The 19,532-nt window shown below is 36.2% G+C and overlaps 1 protein-coding gene and 1 long non-coding RNA gene across 2 annotated transcripts; one reads left to right on the forward strand and one right to left on the reverse strand.

Annotated features, from left to right (window-relative positions):
• Positions 1-8,059: 8,059 nt before the first annotated feature.
• LOC117135036 lies at positions 8,060-19,305 on the reverse strand. The gene is made up of 3 exons (XM_033294864.1): positions 19,156-19,305; positions 13,446-14,554; positions 8,060-9,495 (listed from the first exon to the last, which is right to left on the reverse strand). Exons 1-3 carry the CDS (start codon positions 19,178-19,180, stop codon positions 8,167-8,169), a joined length of 2,463 nt encoding a protein of 820 aa, XP_033150755.1. The 5' UTR covers positions 19,181-19,305; the 3' UTR covers positions 8,060-8,166.
• On the forward strand, positions 15,834-16,305 carry LOC117135037. The gene is made up of 3 exons (XR_004458958.1): positions 15,834-15,905; positions 15,958-16,085; positions 16,158-16,305. It is a non-coding gene; the product is annotated as an uncharacterized LOC117135037 (long non-coding RNA).
• Positions 19,306-19,532: the final 227 nt, after the last annotated feature.

The raw sequence follows: 19,532 nt of genomic DNA on the forward strand, positions 1-19,532 counted from the left end.
ATCTTTTAAGTTAAAAATAAATAACATTCCAATTGGACTGTAATGTTATTGCGCTTCTGACTTGGCTGGTCATTACATGGCATGGTTTATATCGTCTTGGTAAGGGATGGGTAAGCTCTCCATAGTAAGCATATGCTTCTTCTTGCTTTACAACTTTAAAGAGCTCCAATGTACTTTAGGGAAATAAGTATATGTGGATGAATTTAAAAAAAAAAAGTATACTTTCATCAAAGTAAATTTATAGGCTGTTTCAACAGGTAACAGAATATATAATAATATAACTTAATTTAATGGAAACTTATTGTTTTGAGGAGGGCATTAATTTATGCCACTTGAGTCTAATTTGAATAAAGGTCGTCGATTTTATATGTAAAATGTTTGATTTTAAATTTGTGTTGGTTTCGTTTACAAGTGCCAATTGTTATTTGTTAATTTCTTTAATATGATTTTAAAATGTTTTTGTAATGCGCAAGCGCGGAAATTTGCGGACCGAAGCGAGATGAACCAATATTGCGGAAATGACAAAAATAAGAAAAGTGCAGCTGCCCTGTTAAGAGAAGAGTAAGACAAGGATAAGATGCACCGCTCCACTGCGTGATCCCCCCCATTAGTTTATGGACCGTGCCACGTCGTCACCCCCCCCCCCACCCCCCACCCCTCTCTTCAAATGAATAAATGCAGCATTAAGAGAAGAACAAAAGGAATGATATTAATTTGGCGGGTGGAATTTACGTTAAGTTTGAATTTGAATGTGCCTTTATGGTTTACTAGAGAGTTAGCGGGCTTAAAAAATATTTTTAATATTCGCCGTTATTTTAAAGATACACGATTACAGGATCTTGTATTGAATTTTTTGCGTATTCTTACTGCCCTAAATCCAATTATTAACTTGTTAGATTTTCAACTTTCTTCACATGTATATTTTATGCGCTTGTCGGGCTTCAGGTTTGCTTCAGGATCTAAACAGTTTTATTATTTTGTTAACCCTAAGCGTTAATACGTCTTCTAATTATCCTAACTAGTTTTATCGAGAAATATACTGCAAATGATTTGATAGGGCATCAGCCCGTGTTTGCAGACTTTTTTTTGCAAAAACCTATCAGTCAATACACTTTCGCACACTACCCCTGGCTGACTCAACATCTATTTTTGTTTTTGCGGGCTGTTGTGTACGATAACGAAGATCATATTGCCGTGAACTTTAGCTTGTGTAATTGACCTTAGTTCTTCCAGGACAGATGTTGTACCAGTTGCGTACCTTAATATTGCGCTTGGTTCACATTTATTTATTTTACTTAGCCATTATTTGCCTTGTCCGGTTAAATGTTCGTATTTTGCCTCCATTCTGGAGGAATCTTTTATTATTGTGTACATTAAAATGTGGCCCTAGAGTTAGTATATACACTTGGGGTTATCAAATTGTCTGCTACACGCCTAACTTTTGAAAAAATTTATTAAATGCATTTCAGCGTCATTTTTCTTACATCTGGTTCTTTCTTGCCACTAAGCTTGCTGTCCACCATTTACTTGTTTTCGTCTAATGGTAATAAAGGTTTTTCAACAATGGGACCTGTGTTATTTGTATACTGACTTTAGTGTTAGCTTTGACTCTGATTAATACGTTCTTGTTGAATTAATTAGCTATAGATTGGACTTCCAACAATTTCGATGGATTTCAATATTCATTAATAACGAATAGAGGTGTTTTCAAGTCTCGTCCCGGTGATTTTGTCAGAGTGTTGCGTAAGTCTGGTGATCCTATGGGTATCTTGGTCTTTGCTTTCTACGATTTATTAGATTTACCTCCAGTCATTTTGCTTCAGTATTTGATGTATCGCCTGCTGGATGATTTGGGTGTGTCGTATCATTTAGAGAGTATGTTCATGCAGGTACGTTTATGCGACCGGATTTGATATGTTTGTTTATATTGGGTGCAAAATGATTTATTTAAACTTATTGCTCAAATGTAGTTATGTCATTCCATGAGACACTGCGATCAATCGGTCATACTCATGGTCATTGCCTGAGGCTCAACGGATTATCGGGGGATTTGACCTGGTGGTATTTCGTTATGTGAAGATTGAAGTTTGCAAACTGTTTCCTTAATGTCAGTAAGGCATTCAAAGTTTCGCTTTATGAACGATTGGCTAGAAATTTAATGATCCAGCCTACACAACTAACTCTTTATTTTCTCTTGTTCGACGATGTCTGCTATGGATCTTGTATTTGGTCTCGACAATACTCGAACAGGTTAGTATTGTAATTGTTCAAAATTTTGTTTATTTGCTTTACGTGGCTGATTTAACTGGGTTCCAGGTGTTGATCTACCATCTTACTCTAGTAGACTATTTTTAATTAATCTTCTACCTTTAACTAATCGACGAATCAATGCTCCCGGTGTCTTGTTCATGGATTTAGAATTAATTCTATGGGGAATTGAATTCTTCATATTTGTTGGTGTCACTTAATCTGGGTGTTTCCTGTTAGGTCTTACTTCGAAATTTTGTTCCCTAACTATTACTTTTGCACCCACTAACATTTTTACTGCATGAGCTCTCGAGTTCTCTGTGTGATTATTTAAATGTTTATTCTGTTAATCAAACAGAGACTTCAGAGTTTATCTAGCGTGCATCTTAACTTACTTAATATTACATTAACTTTATCATATGGTGGGTTTTTTGGTTTTTCCCCATCTTGAACAAATGTTGGGTTGTTTAACAGTCCATTATTTAAGGTTTTAAATTACTAATTTAATTCTTTAATTTAATTTTACCTTTTTGTATATAATCTATATGTATTTTTTTCGATGTCAGGTCTTAGTGGAATTAATATAAATAAATATAATAAAATAAAAATTATTTACTTAAATAAAATGAATTTGACTAGTATTAGTATTATTGAAACTAAAAATGATTAAGCGTTGTTATAATTGCTGGCTCTGCTCCCGACATGCTCCCCCCGCTGGAAGAGGCACGCTGACAGATGTTGTGGTCTCAAGGGGCAGAACAGCCAATTTGCAGTCGTTAGTGACCGTAGCGTGTACGATTGGCCATCGGTAGAGACGCCGTCTTTTCCAGTTTATGGTGTCTCTACTGGCCATGCGCATTGGAGGAGGAAGGTTTTGTCTTTAGCCCACAATGCTACTTTGGGTAGAAACTCGGCTTGGACCGTCGCACTTGCAAGTTTTTTGAAGCACGATAGATGGGAAGTGCTCATTTTCGCCGGAATTGTCTGCTGCATCTGCAGCTCGTTGCCTCGGTCGACGGGGTGATGTCGGAGGTGGTTATGTTGGGTTCGTAGCGGCAAGGAGGCACCATTAGAGTTGCCAGGAGTTGAGGATGTCAGTCGTTCAGGGCTCTTCTGGTCCGAAGAGAGGACAATTGGACAGTGAGTTACTGCTGCCGAGATTTCCGCCAACTAGGGTTGAGGTTTGTTAATGTTAGCAGAGATTTGCACCCACGATATGATAGTGTGTTGTGATAATCATGACTTCTGATGTCGCGATTTAGGCCCGGCCACATGCACCATTGGGGGAACTGGGACGTCTGAATATCGACCTGAGTCTGTTATGTCAAGCGGACGAACAGGCCTCTAGTGCGTGTGCGACAGAGTTTGCGGGGTCGAGGACAGTTCCGCCAACTCCTTCAGCTCATTTTTCGCACTGACAAAATTGGTTGCATTGTCCGACCAAATTGTATGCGGTTGCCTCTGGTATGATGAAGGCTCAAGGTGCGATGAACGAGCATGGCTGATAAGTCTCTCACCAACTCCAATGGGGCTTTCGTTGGCGACAGCAAACGTAAAATTGTATGTGCATTTTCGTTGGGGGATCATGACTTGATTTGGAATAATGAGGCCGCAGTATTCCAGATACCAGTCGTTTTGAAGGGCGATTGGTTGCATCGACTTGTGGGCGGAGCCATAATGTCTCGAGATCGTAGGGTTCAGGCGACACATTCTATGCTTTGTGATGTGGCTGGCAACGTTTTTAGGCCCTCAATTTGGCCAACTTCTGTCGGGAGCTACAGGCTTTGAGGTCCGGCGTGGCGGATGGAGTAAAATGCGCAATGATTGCGCGATGAATTGGATGGGTCCTTTTTGCAGCGCAATGGATGTCCGGTGTAGTCAGGAATCGAGTTCTTGAAACGACTCCAGCGATCAGCTGAGCGTCCTAGGATGATGAGGTGCCCGAGTCGGGCTGCTTTTGATTGACCTCCTCTTCGTTCCAGCGCCGGTGTTATCCCTCTGCCATAATCAAGGCTTTAATGGTGGATTCGATTGATGAGCGAAATGGTGCCAGTGTCTTTGTGTGCTCCACGTGCGTGACGGGGTTCTGCACGTTCTGGCTGCGGCTTTTTAGCGTGGAGCGGTGTTGTATCAAAACTCTCGCGTGCCAAATGAGGTTTGGAACTTACGGCGTAGGAGATGTCTGGTTCTCGACGAATGAAGTACGCGTTGGCGCGTTGGCAAGTCTGTAAGAAGGACAGGAGCGGCCAGGAGAAGGGTCAATTAGAGGGGGCTTCCGCATAATTTTGATTCCAGTAGCTCAAGTGGTGTGCATCCTCTTGACAATATGTCAGCCGGATTGACATCGGTTGGTACGTGGTGCCATTTCATATCCTTGGTGCGATCCTGAATTTGAGCAATCCTGTTGGATACGAAAATGTTGAATTCTGAAGGAGGCTGACGAATCCAAGATAAAACAATGGTCGAATCGGACCAACAATGATAAGAGCAATGAGATGATATGGTTTGTGCGATATTTCCGACTAGTTCTGACAGTAGAAGTGCTGCGCATAGCTCTAATTTGGGTACCGTAAGAGTTTTTAAAGGCGACACTCTTGACTTTGAGCATAGCAAGTGCGTTGAAACGATGCCATGCGACTCTGACCGCACGTAAAGACAAGCTCCAAATGCAGCGAGACTTGCATCACAAAATGCATGGATTTCGAGCAATGCGTTAGGCTGGATCACAAAACGAGGAAATTTGAGGTGACTGACGGCCGAAATTTGGCTAACATGGTCCAACCAAAGAGTGTGCAATGATTGCGGTAGAGCTTCATCCCAGTCAAGTTTGTCCTTCCATAGGATCTGGAGAAAGATCTTCAGCCGAGTTATGACAGGAGCTATCAGTCCGAGCGGATCATAGAATTTGGCCACAGTTGACGAAATTGACCTCTTTGTGGCAGCAACCTGATGGAATTTTCCACGAAGTGTAACAAGGTTATCGATTTTGTGTCCAATACGAGTCCTAGCGTCTTAATGACTCGTTCCATCGTTGAGCAGAGCGGTTTTTTTCGCGATAGCCTTCTGACTCTCCTTAATGCCGCTGCTTCATTTGGCACATGTTCAGATCCCAGATGGGAAAGTGGCCTCTTTCCAATAAAGATTTGACTTGTTGACGGATCTGAACCACATCCTTGATGGAATCGCCTCCAGAGATCAGATCGTCGACATAAAAATCTCTGAGAACTATTTTCGAAGCTAAGGGAAAGTTGTTCTCCTCATCATATGACAGCTGCTGCATGGCACGAATTGCTAAAAATGCAGCAGGCTTGGTACCATAAGTAACAGTGTCGAGACACCCATCTGGGCCATCCAAATTCCACTTTTTCTCATAAGAAAATATAACACTGCGGAATTCTTCGGTCCAAAATTTGTATTTTTCAGCAAATAACAAGCGTGCGCTTATATGACGTGGGAGTAGCATTGGTACAGGCACCCGAGAACTATATTTAACGGTCTTATTTTCGGACAAAAGCTAATGAACCCGTCTCCTGGACACTTTGAGCTTCAAATGACGATTGATATCGTTACAAGACATTTGTAACATTTTGTTAACAGCAAGACACTTAATCTCGCGCTTGCATCTCTCGTTAACTGTACTGGGTCTGCCACTGCGTACGGGTTTCCCATAAGATTCCACGTTTTTTTATACACTTTGACATTTTAAAATTGGAACGGGTATATGAAGTTGCTCAATGTATGTAACAGGAGATGAGGCGTGGAGACCATAAGTTATTCTTGATCAGCTCGCGACTGGTGATTAGCATGTCCGCTGTCGTCGTGTCCGTCCGTGTGTAGTGAGTGCGTGGTCTCAGACTATAAGAGCGAGAGCAACCAAATTTTTGGTTATGAGGTGTCTTATATCCAGGACTACGCTTTATTTATTTTTTTTTATTTCTCCCTCGCAATCGAAAAAAACGTATTAAGGTTTAGTAAAATATCTTTAAAATTATGAATAACTCACAATTGCTAGTATGTTTTTTGACCGATTGTGAAAATTCAGAATGATCGGATAAAATTTGTGTTTGACATTTTTATTTTAAATTGCAAACTGTTGACATATTACGCGCATCACAACGTCGTGCCGACGCAGCGGCGACGTCGCTGCGGCGCTTCAGCGAAACGATTTGCTGTGACGAGTCCGCTGTTTTGTTGTGTATGTGTGTTGTTGGTGGTGTTTTGCTGCGATGCCTAGTCAGTGTATTTAAAGTTGGTGGCGCCACTTGAACTTTCGATTGTTTTTAGAATTGTGCATGATGTATTTGATGTTTGGAACTTGAAGTTTCAGAATTTTTGTATTGGCTTTCAAACATTTATAGACAGGTTCGGAAGGTGCGGTTCACGAGGCATTCTTACAAACTGTTTTTTAAAATGTGTTTCATGCGATTTTGATACTACATATTATTTTTGTTATTATTTTATTTTCTTTTAAATAATTCAATTAACCATTTGTCCACCCAATTCAACGTGTTGACAATGCGCACAAACTTATGTTTTCCATATATGTACTTATTTATAGAAAACAGGTGGACAGGGTTATGCTTTCGCCCAAATCCTAATACATTGACGGGATTATCGCAACAAAACGCATGCACTCACAACACTACCACAAAACAGCTAAGTCGTCTAGCTCGTTGTTGTCGCGTGTAGCGTCAGCAGCGACGGCGGCGCCGGCAGCGGCGTTTGTATGGCGCGTCAGCACGTGACCCCGCTGTCTATTTGAAAATTGAATGTAAACAATTCCTAAGCGTATTTATCGTCGTCTGACTAAATCGGTCGAAAGTGATAGGCAATTTTGTGATTTTATTCAGATTTTTAAAGATTTTTAATTGGTAAAAATCGTTTGTTTTCGATTTGCGGGGGAAGGGGGAAAATAGGAGATATAGGAGCACTACTACAACATTTGCTTCGCTTTATAGTGTGAGGACGACGCATTATACAGACGACATGGCTATATCGACTCGGTGTCGAGATGCATCAAGATAATATATTTAGGGTCATGACCACGCCTCTTCTCCTGTTTTAATTTGAGAACTTCTATAGATACTTTTTCCATTTTTTACAAAAATGTCAAAGTGTATAAAAATCGCGGCACACAAATTTGCTATAACGGTTCTAAGAATTGTGAGCAAAGAAGAACTTTGCACGTGCATTGTAAGAACAGAAAGAAAGAGTAGAGTATTGCATACCAATAACAGATTAAAACCTAAGATTGTAGAATATATATAAGCTCATAAGCAGTAAAAATAGTCATACACTTATGTATACTTATTTCCCTGAAGTATTTACAAATTTGTCGATGTCAGCTTCAGTCCTATATGAAAGTTTTAGTTCAATGTGTAAACTTATATATTTAATCAATCAATCCAACAGATTGATCATTTTATTCTGGGTGTTGGGGTAGATTAATCAGAACAGGCGAAAGAACATGAGATTTTGAAGACATTCTGCGCTTATAAATTTTCAAATGATATTTTTTAGTAATTGCAAAATCAATTCAATCAGGAAGTTTCTTGGGATCTGTCTTTTTGTTAGCATTTATAATTGCATTATTCCTAGTGTGTGTGCTTTGCATCTCCGCATTTGAATTTTGTCCTAATTTTGCATTAAATAACATTGAGTTTCTGAAAACTTTATACATATGTATGTATTACTGTACTTTAAAATTTAATGTTTTCCCAAATGTATAAGAAAACGTTCCCTAAGATAATTTTGTTTATTTTATGTATTTCTTTATTTACAAATATAGTAGGATTTTATCTACATTTATATTTTATAATTTTCTAATTATCCTTTGCCAATCGGTATATTAGCGCAATCTTTTGGTACCATAAAATAATAATATAAGATAACATAGAAATATAAAAACACAATTGTATTTTAGTTGCCTGATAGTAATTTGCTACTTTTAATTATGCTGTTTTTTAATTCAACCAATCGTGTCTTTTCAAGGGAAGCTGAAGCGTCTGCCTGATTTTTAGGTCCAACCATAAAATATGTACGAACTCGTGGTTTTTCATACTTCATTGTTGAATTTTGCAATTTATTGGTTGTGTAATCAATATTAATGTCATTTTTTGAATTTTTTGAGTTTAATTGCCACATAGTAGTATTTGGACGTAGCTTTTCGGGGATCATGTGAGATTTTAATTCAAACTCACTAGTATCAAAAATCTCGCAATCAATTTGCATCATTCTGATGTCTCCATTTTGAGAAGGATCACCGGTAGGAAGAAATAACGACATCTTAGGGCGAACATTTTTATTATAGTCTGATGATGACAGAAGTATGTTTTCTTTATTTAGAGACAATACATAAAAAGTATTTTCTTGCTGTTTAATACCCTTTAAGAAATTACCTGTCTCATTAGTAATGTTTTTTTTGCTATCAATAATTTTGGATCCTATTTTTTGACGCTTATTTACAATATCTGGTAACCGGTCATTATATCCGACAAATATTTTTCGTTTCCCAATATTTGTCGTTGTTCTCGCAATATCGGGCAGTTGCATATAATCTGATGTGAGCTTAAATCCATTTGGGTTCTGTATATTGGCAAATCTTGAATGCATACTTAAATTATGGTAGCCATTTCCATTAATTAGCTTTTTCAAGTTAACAGCCAACCCAGAATAGTCAGATAAGTTGGCCTGAGTGTTAGTCGATGCACAGTTATGACATTTAAGCGTGGTATACTTAAGAGGCGGATGTTTTTTTATGTTTCCTTGTGTTGATGTATAGTTCCAGTGGGCATTTTTTGATCCGTTGCTGCTCCGTAAAAAATGTAAAGGAGGCATCACTAATTTCTCCGATTCATTCTTGATTCGATTTAATTTCTCATTATATTCCTCTTCAGATTCCACCCAAAGAAGTTGACGTCCAAATGAAATGGACTTATCTATATTAGCGTCAGGGCCTTCTACTAATGTATCAGCGCTTTTTTGTGATCCCAAATATGATTTGAAATTTCCAGCATTTAAAGTAACCATAAAAGCCATCGCGAATAGTACTGCAACATTTTTTTTTACGGTTGCAGCATTCATATGCTGTCGAATACTTTTTGAAGCTGGCTTGGGTGCAATTTTCACCTCATGCTCTTGTTTGCTGGCTTGGTTTATTGAGTGAAGTAAGAATTCACAGGCATTTCCTTTTCGACACTTACAATTTTTGACCAAGCTAATAAGCTGATTTCGCAATGTCAGATTTTCCTGCGAAAATAAAGAAAACATTTAAAATGTAGTAGAAAAAAGGGCCAAGTTAGTCAGTGTTCTTTGCTTATATAACATCCAATACTTTCTTAATTAAAAGCAGGGTCGCAAGCCCAAAAATTGTACAGTTCAGTTGGACACAGACGTGAATGTCAAGTAAGTAATTCGTAAGTAAGCAGAGTTTGTTCAACCATGGAATCAAACAATAATAAAATATCGATGACGGAAAAAAAGTCTGCGATGTACGTATTACATAGTACCACTAAGCATTTAACACATATGGTCTCGCTCCTTCCATAAACCAATGCAAATTTCACAAACAATTTTTCAAAATTTTTTTGTCTCGCCTGTGCGAGCATAGCGTCAACACTTTCATGTGTCTATTGCTGCCTTGTCTCGACTGCGCGATCGTGGCAACAACACTTTCATGTGGTTGTTGCTGTGTCGAAAATTATTTTGCGAACTTTGTTGTTGCTTTGACAAATTTGCGTGCACTTAAAAAAATTAAAACAGCTTGCACTGGACATACAAAATTATCATTGCCTGCGCAAACTTTGGACAAGTAAGTGATGCCTGATTTCTTTTCAGTGTATGAAATAAAATTGAGTTAACGGCATCTTTACTTGTGTTAATGTTTTCGTATTAGTGTATTGGTCATTTGCTGTTCCCTATGCAAGCGTTTGGGCGCTCCTTAATTAGTATTTCTACTATAATAATATATATATATATTTAATATACATATAAATTTAATATATGTGTATATAAATATGTAGGCGCACATTGAGAAACGCGCTTCGCTTTAATGGAAAATGAGCAGAATTTGACATATACCTAACTCAAGTAGATAAATTATAATGAGAATTATAATTAATTAATTTCTTAGAGCATTTAAGTGTGTACGAGACCTTGTATCAGACAGTCTTTATCTAAGTTAATTTTGGGTGAATATATATATTTCTTATACACTTTGACATTTTTGTAAAAAATGGAAAAATGGTATCATTAAGTTGTGCAAATGTATGTAACAGGGAGAAGGTGGCGTGGCAGACCCCACAAAGTATATATATTTTTGATCAGCAAGAACAAACTGAGCGATACCATGCCCGTGCTAAATGTTTGAGGCAAACTGTTTCTCAGAACTGAGAGCTAGAAGCAACCAAATGTTGTATGTAGGTTCTCCTATACCCAAACCCAACCGCATTTATTTAAGGGATGATATGCTTTCAGGGGAGGTCAATTTCACTAGTGATTTCTGTCGCAATCCTGTATAGAATTGACTGTATAGAATTGAATTGAAAGGCTTAGGCACTTAGGCTGCAAGCGCAGACTAACTGCATAGGCGAAACTTATACACAATAAGGAAATATGAAACATCATGGCAATCTTTCATTGCTAATGCACGTCAAATAGCCAGCCATCCATTTCCATCCATATTTCGTCAGCCTTTTGCTTGACATGTCAACGACAGCGAAAATTTATGATTGATTCTAAAATTAGCAACAAGCCATCTAAGCGCATTTCCTTGAGGTTTACCTTTGCTTTGGTTTCGTTTAAGATATTGATATATTGTTGCTATTGATTATTGTCGAAATTCTGTCCATTTGCTTTTTATTTTTATTCACTTTGAAATTATTGTAAGAAATGGAAAAGGATATTATGAAGTTGTGCAAATGTATGTAACAGGGACAAGGAGGCGTGGCAGACCCCATAAAGTATATATATTCATGATCAGCAAGACAAACTGAGTAGATATAGCCATGTCCTTCTGTATGAGTGCGTGTTTCTCAGCAACTGTAGGAACTAGAGCAACTAAACTGGGTATGTAAGTGCTCCCAGGAAATATCGCTTTTATTTTATTGCCTCCCCCCTCCCCAGCAAAACGAAAAAACGATTTTAAACAATTAAAAAATATTTAAAATTCTGAAATAAATTTCCAAAAATGCCTAGTCATGTTTTCGACCAATACCGATAATTTTCAATATAGACAGCGGGGTGCGCTTGCTTACACGCCATACAAACGTCGCTGCCGACGCAGGCGGCGTCGTCGCTGCTGACGCTACAGCGAAAACGAGCTGTGACGCGTTGGGTCTTTTGTGTGTATGTGTTTATGAGTGCATGCGTGTGTAGCGTAGTGCATGTAGTGTACCCCATTCCATTTTTTACAAAAATGTCGAAGTGTATAAAAAGTGGGGTTGATTTCTACTGACTACTGACATTTCACATGAAATGGGACTTCTAATGCGAAAGTTGACAGTTCGAACATTGTTTGTAATGTATTGACAATTTAAACTTTCTTAAACTTTTAAACGTTTTTTTTACATATACCAAAGTAAGAGGAACAAATTTTAAACATGGAAATAGTACTTACAAGACAGATGGAAAGGAGTATTTCGACAATCAGCTTTAGGACGGAGACCTAATAAGAAGGCCTAAAAATGGGCTTTTTTGCAAAAATTTTTTGACAGTGCAAAAATTAACTTAGCTCAACCAAATTTTTTTTGTGCTTTGAAATATGTTTGAACTCAATAAAAAAATTTTTTATTTTTGAAATATCAGCACATTTGCAGAGGGACGCGTCGCCGAGGATACCTATTTTCGTACACGATACAGGTCGCAATCCATATCGGAAACCAAAAAATGATATTACATTACATTAAAAATAAGTACTTCTTCTATATGAATCTAAAAAATTGTGAGCCTGAAAGTAAAAAATGTCGTTTTTCAACAAAAAATTGTATTTTATCCCACAGTGCACCGTAAAGATACTTTAAAATTTTTTTTTTTTTTGAATTTTTTTTCGATTATATAGAAGATTAATTAATTTCCTACAAAATTTTCAAAAATTCATTTCAAAAAGTTGTGTGTACGCAAATTCAGTAAAAATGTAAAAAATGAAAGCGGAGAAAATGCGATTCAAAGTTTTTGTTGTCATAATAAATTTAAGGTGGACGTGTTCACGTTTTGCCTAATATCTACTGAAATATCGGGAATTGACAATAAAACTTTTTGTGGGCATTCTTAAACATTTGGGGCTCAAATTCAATTTTTTCAACTTTCTAATTAGGTCTCACCCCTTTAGTCCTCAGTCATACTGATAAGCATTTAGGGTAAAATAACGTTCAGGTATTAACTTTATCAATACCAACGATCAAATAGAAGCATACATAAGAGACTAATTACTATAAAAAACAAGTAGACGCATTAAAGTTAGGCGCAACCAACCTTTATATACACTTTGACTAGATCATATACCCGCATGCATTCACAAACACATACACACAAAACACCCAACGCGTCACAGCTCGTTTTTGCTGTAGCGTTAACAGCAACGTTGCTAGCGAAGTCTATATTGAAAATTAAAATTTTAATAATTCCTAAGTTATTTATCCGAATGTTCTCAAATTTTCGGCATCGGCATCAAAACAAACGTTTTTGTAATTTATTTCAGAATTTTAAGTAGTTTTTCATTGCTAAAACTCGTTTTTTTGTTTTGCAGGGTATAGGAGCACCTAAATACCAAGTTCGGTTGCTCTAGCTCTTATAGTTTCTGAGAAACACGCACTCATACATACGGACAGACGGACTATATCGACTCAGTTTGTCTTGCTGATCAAGAATATATACTCGCCTCCTTCTCCCTGTTACATACATTTGCATAACTTCATGATACCCTTTTTCCATTTTTTACAAAAATGTCAAAGTGTATAATTATATTGAATACGGTTAATTTTATAAGCTTGCTATTTACGAAAACCAATTAAAAGTCTTCCTGATTTTTTAGACAAAAAAATATTCCGTAAAATTAATTGATGTAGAGTATTTAGCCTTACAAGGTTTTTAAATATCCTATCAATAGTTAAGTTGTACTCTGAAAACCAACTGACGGTATGGGTAGTATTTAATTAATTAATGCAAAATTAATAATGGTTGTTCTCCGCTATATACCTTACCCCTTTAATTCTGTGATTCTCTTTCTCAAGATTGTTGATTCGAGTCTCTAAGGAGACAACATATTCTTTTTTTTTTTTTCTTGACAAGGAAGCTGATTCACGATTTTTTATCATTCTCTGGTGTTTCTTGTACAACTTTTCATCGATTCCACCATTAAATATGCATTCATTTTTGCTTTGATTTTGTGCTTTCGTGAGATTTTTACACTGTATATTGTTTTGGTGCCACTGTGTTTTACTATTCCCGATTTTGACGACTATTTTTGGAATATGTGGTTTTGTATTTCCATTGGGCTTAAGGCTTTTTTTCTCATTTAAGTTTATTTTATGTACGAGCTCTTTGTAGTCATTTGAGGACAAAAATATTGTTTTTGTTTTGTTGACACCTGTTGATATCGGCTTCAAAGTTTCATCTTTAAAGCGTCGTTTTTCTTTGATTTGGGTGCCTATTGTCGTAGCATCAGATGATTCATGTATCTCGAACGGATTATTAATTGAGACTTGCGAATCGATATTAGATGATGATTTTTGAAGTAAAGAAATGTTCAAATTTTGTTGAGCCCTTTGATCGTTTTTAACAACATTTTGTCCAACTGATAATCGAGTATTTGTTTGTGTAGGAAATACAGAATTTTTCAGTTGCCAAAAATCTGAAGTATCGCTATGAACGCCACTTGTAGAGCTGCCGCTAAAGCTACCACAGCTTTCAGTTGGAGAAGGCGTATTTCTATTTAATGAATGCACCAATAAATTGCCACGCGTTAATAATTCAATTTCTGAGGTTGTATAACCATCATGAATTAAATTAGGTAATAGCACGGGCGCTTCAGATAAGTTTGTAGATAGTTTTTTGCTTTCACTTTGATTATCAAATAACATTAAGGAGTTGTTATAGCCTGTTTCCAAACTTTTTAAACTTGTTGTTGATGTTTTCAATGCATTGGGTTTAAATATGTCGTTCTGGGCTGGAGTTTCCTGACTTTGCGATATTAAATCGTTGAGATCCAGTGCTGGATCCAAGTGAGAGATCGTCGAGCTTAGGATGTCATCAAAATCCGCATGATCGATACCATAGTCATTTGGGGAAGATATGAACGATGATAAATCGTCTAAAAAGAAAATAACCGTGTTTAAAATTGTTAAATATTTTTAGATGAATGGTTGTTAGGTTGCAGCGAACGTCTCTTGTTAAATGTTAAACTTAGACACGGATCTATCGAAATGAAAATTCATATGAGTTTTCATATAGATACATATTAGGTATAACCTTAAGGATTCAAAAGCATTTTAAAAAATTTTAAATGGTATTGTTTTTTATTTGCATTCTTAGAAATTTTTTTCAACAAATATTGGTCATGCATTAACCTTTTGTGTTATTTCTCAACTATAAGACATTGAAACAAGTGGACAAATTAAAGTTGGGCGCCACCATCTTTTAGATACACTTTGACTAGGGCATCGCAGCAAACACATGCATGCACTCACAAACACATGCACACAAAACAGCTAACGCGTCACAGCTCGTTTTCGATGTAGCGTCAGCAGCGACGTTTGTATGGCTCGTCAGCATGTGCACCCCGCTGTCTATATTAAAAATTTAAATGTAAATAATTCCTATCCGATCGTTCTGAAATTTTCACAATCTGTCAAAGACATGACTAGGCAATTGTGATTTATTTCAGATTTTTAAAGATTTTTGTACCTGCTTCTATATTCGCTTTTTTCGTTTTGCGGGGGTGGGGGAGGAAATAAAAAAAATGTAAAAATAAAAGCGTAGTGTCTTGGATATAGGAGCACCTACATTTCACTAAATATTGGTTGCCGCTGGCTCTTATAGTTGACCTGAGAAACCACGCACTATACAAGACGGACGGACCATGGCTATCATGACTCAGGGCGTCGAGCTGACAAGATTAATATACGTTATGGGAGTCGCTGCCCACGCCTCCATTCTCCCTGCTTCATACATTTGCACAAATTCATGATACCCTCTTTCCATTTTTTACAAAAATATCAAAGTGTATAAAAAATACGCGAGGAGATAAAGCGAGAAGAAACAACTTATGTTGTCTGTAACTCGTGTTTCATAATCCCAGCGCTTCGACAAGTCTGTCCGTAGACTGAGTGTGCCAAGCAATGATAAAGAAAAAAACAAAACCTTAGAAAAACTTAAATTATTTGTAATACATTTTTGTTAATAAGAAGCTAATATTTTAAAAAGAAAAATTAATAATATATAAAATAATCAAATAAAAAATATTCGAAAATCTTTAATTTTGATTGTTCAAAATTAATCTTTTTTCTATAGCAGTTATATGTGTAAAAAAAAAAAAATTAAATATCTATACATTCAATTTTGGGAGTACTATTTCTTTTTTCCTTTTCTTTTGAACGGATCGCTTTTTACCTATCATACAGAGCTACCACAAAGTACACAGAAATGGATTATAAAACAAAATCGTAAGAGATACCTTTGATATTGTTTTCTTAAGTTAGTACATCTTTTCTCCAGCATTAAGTCTAATTTGAGCACTATCTGTCGGGTGGTCAAATTGTACTCAACAGGAGCTATAAAATACCAGCGTCATTACTGAGACCCCTGAATAAATGCCTTTAGAAAATACTTGAGACAACAAACAGGTTTGAGACACACTATGCATAATTACCGAAGCTGGGGGAAACCACAGTACTTGTACTATTCATGGATTTCAGGAAGACCTTCGGCTGAGAGTATAAATCGGGCTATGACAGGCACTTGCAGGGAAAATAGTATGAAACAACATGATCGTGTGTATCAAAGCTGTGTCCTAGGATGCCAACCTGGAGGTACCACACAATGGTGTGGTCAAGCAAGGCTGCCGCTATCAACATTGATCTTTAATATAATAATATATATAACAATTCATAAAGTTTTCATTTTATTAGTTTTCGATATTTGAGTGAAAATAATAATATATCGTTATCAATATGAATCGGCCTGTTATATCAATGTTTTTCATTTTATTTTCAATTAATTATTAAAATGTATTTTACAAATTTTTTTTCGATATTTTAGTATTGGTATCTTGGATACTAAAGCGGCCCATTCACAGTAGAGCATGTTGGTCGAGCATGTGCAGACTCGACGAAATTTTCATCGTGGGTGGCGTAATGCGTCGTCTCTAAATTTGTGTGTTTGGCGAGTCCGCCCTCGAGAATAAATAGAAATCATCTTTTGTTTGTGTGGCAAGCAATGTTCGGCCACTAATTAGTTGGCAAATGAAATTTTAGCTCGACGAGCAGCTCGGCCAACATGCTCTACTGTGGATGGGACGCTTAAGCGAGATATTAATAAAGTTTTGTTTTTTTTTTATATTATATTTATCCATTTTCATCGAGTTCTATATGAATCCACCTTTAAATCGTGGCTTCTTAGCCCTCTAGTGCCCAAATCTTTTTTCCCTTTAGATAACTATTATTGGTTTTATTATGTCTTAAAAATGAAAGTTTACTCTACAAATCTTTACTTTTGTACGGATCGAGCTCTAAAGGCCTTGATCCTTGAACCGTCTAGAGACGGCATTGGGAAAGTAGGCAAAAAATTTCTGTAAAAATTTTAATCTTTACTCGTTTTATTATAAAGAAAATAAAGATAGACTCAAAAAAACAAAGTAACATCTAAAAATAAAGTAAAAAATTCAAACTATTGTTTTGAACATTGCCCGTCTAGAGGCGGCCTTGGGCACTAGAGGGTTAAGAACCGTTGGCATGCCAAATCTATGGGCATATATTTATATGCGAGCACTATTAATTTGTAAGGCAACGTATTTTTGGATTGCAACTTTTAATAACTTCTCTTCTTGAGTATGTGCATATTTTATGTGCAACTATATATAACTATAAAAATTGCTTTACGGACGACATTAGATAAATAGCTAAAATATTTTTAGCAATCAAATTAAAGATGGCTCCCCATTACAGATTTACGACATTTACCAGTCAATTATTACTCAATATAGGTTAAAATATATGAAATGTAGCCCCAAATGATTGCAATAGCTTCTGAAAAGCATAACATATTACAATTATTATAGAAAAGTTTCTTAACTTATTTTGATCTTAAAGAGGAATATGTTATGATTAAAAACAAACTTGATCTAAACTGATCCGATGATAAACTGACCACAGTAAGCATTGGAAATATATTTACTGAATGTTTGAATCACAGGGTGCATATTTTTACCATACTTTATTTAGCTAACCAGCAGATTTGGAACATTTCCGTAAAAAAATAAGTAAAAAAAAAAAAAAATTTAATCAAAATAAATGCACTGTACCACTGCACTATGGTCCCAAAGTCGATTTTTTTTTTGGCATAAGTCGAAATTTCCATGTAAGAATTTTGACTTCTTGCTGATGCAATCTTAAAATACATGGTAACATGATAATGCAATGGCACACAAACAATATAATTTATAAAAAAAAATTATAATATTATGTTAGGTTTTTTGTAAGCTTTATAAAGTCAGCAACAAACAAAAAAAAATTTTTTTTAACATGATTTTAAGTTTTGGCACAATTAAATATTTTCGCGTCAATTAAAATAATTTAACAATGTAAAATGAAATAAAGGTATGTATTATCTATTTTGAATAGTACTTTTATGTGAAGTTCTAGTTTTTTTAGTTGTGTATGCGTGTATTGCCTTATGTGGATTTGTTAAACAATTTAAATTTTCGTTCTTCTACTCTGTTCGTAGTGTATACTAACACGCTGGGTCTTACTGAGAAAATGCTAAGATACGTACAGTTTGTTCTATTCTAATAATAGCTATCGTAATTGACCGGTTGCAGTAATATTGTCGTCCACTTTTTTCCTCTTTTTTCGAGAACTTTGTGCCTTTTCCAAAATAAAATCTCTAAAATATTTCTAAATTATAAAGGTTAGTATAGCATCAGAGAACGGCATTGTGGCCACTTTTTAAGGGCAAATGTGGCACACACAAAATCAAGTGCTGAGACATTTACGCGCCACAATGATCAACTCGGGAAAAAATACGCACCCGCGAACAACAAAAGTGCTTGTGCGGCTCTCCACAACAAGCAGCGCAACAACACCCAGAGAGATCCAGAAAAGTCCGTCCCGTTGTGTTTTTTACCACAACGAAGCAAGCGCAAAGGAAAAGTGCGCGAGGTCGATCGGCTGGCATAATATCGCTTGCTGTCTCGCTTTGTCTGCATTGGCAGCGACGGCGACGCGGCAGCAGGTAGCGAAAAGCAAAACAGAAGCACTCAGAAATATTTTGACCCTTTTCTTGTGTTTGTTTGCTGTCGGGAAAGAATTGTTCTGCGCACAAAAATGCTGCTTGAATCATATTTTCTGTAATCCATATTTGTGCAATTGATTGGCATTGAGGTTGATCTCACAAATTTCGCTTGTGTGCTGGCCAGTAACTACCATGTGTGTACGCGTTGTTTTTCGTGGTGCGTGCACTCTTGCCGTTCTCTGATACGCATACACATGTGTCTGTACATATATAGTATATGAATACCAATATATGTAGGTGTTTCTTATAACAACAAATGTTGTGTATAGTCCTTTTATAAGCTTATGTTCACTGTCTAGCTGAAGATGCGATAAAATATATTTTGCACAATTATGTGTATGTATGAATGTCCATATATACATTTGATACAAATTCATTTATTTCATATGGAATGATTTATTTTACCATAGAAGGTATCGTTGATATCCATTTCACAGAAGTTTGCAAACAAATTTATTTGATTATTTATGTAGTTTCCCACATCCCAGTATTCTTTCTCCGAATGACAATTTTTCGTTTATCTAAATCTGTATAGACCACAATTTGTTGACGAAAGCAGATCCTAAAAGTGGTGGGAAAAAAAAAACGACTATCGATATTTTGAGAAACTGAAAGCAAAATTATGCTCCATTCTTACTTTATAAATCTCAAGTATTTCGATTAGTTTCTTTTAAAAGTCGACAGACAATTTATGTGATCATTGATACGTGTCCACACTACTGAATTGTAATTCACTGAAAGTGAATTATCATTAAAATATATTTATAAACGAGTTTTTTCTA

The sequence above is a fragment of the Drosophila busckii genome, unplaced genomic scaffold (assembly GCF_011750605.1).
Source record: "Drosophila busckii strain San Diego stock center, stock number 13000-0081.31 unplaced genomic scaffold, ASM1175060v1 hic_scaffold_56, whole genome shotgun sequence".
Lineage (NCBI taxonomy): Eukaryota > Metazoa > Arthropoda > Insecta > Diptera > Drosophilidae > Drosophila > Drosophila busckii.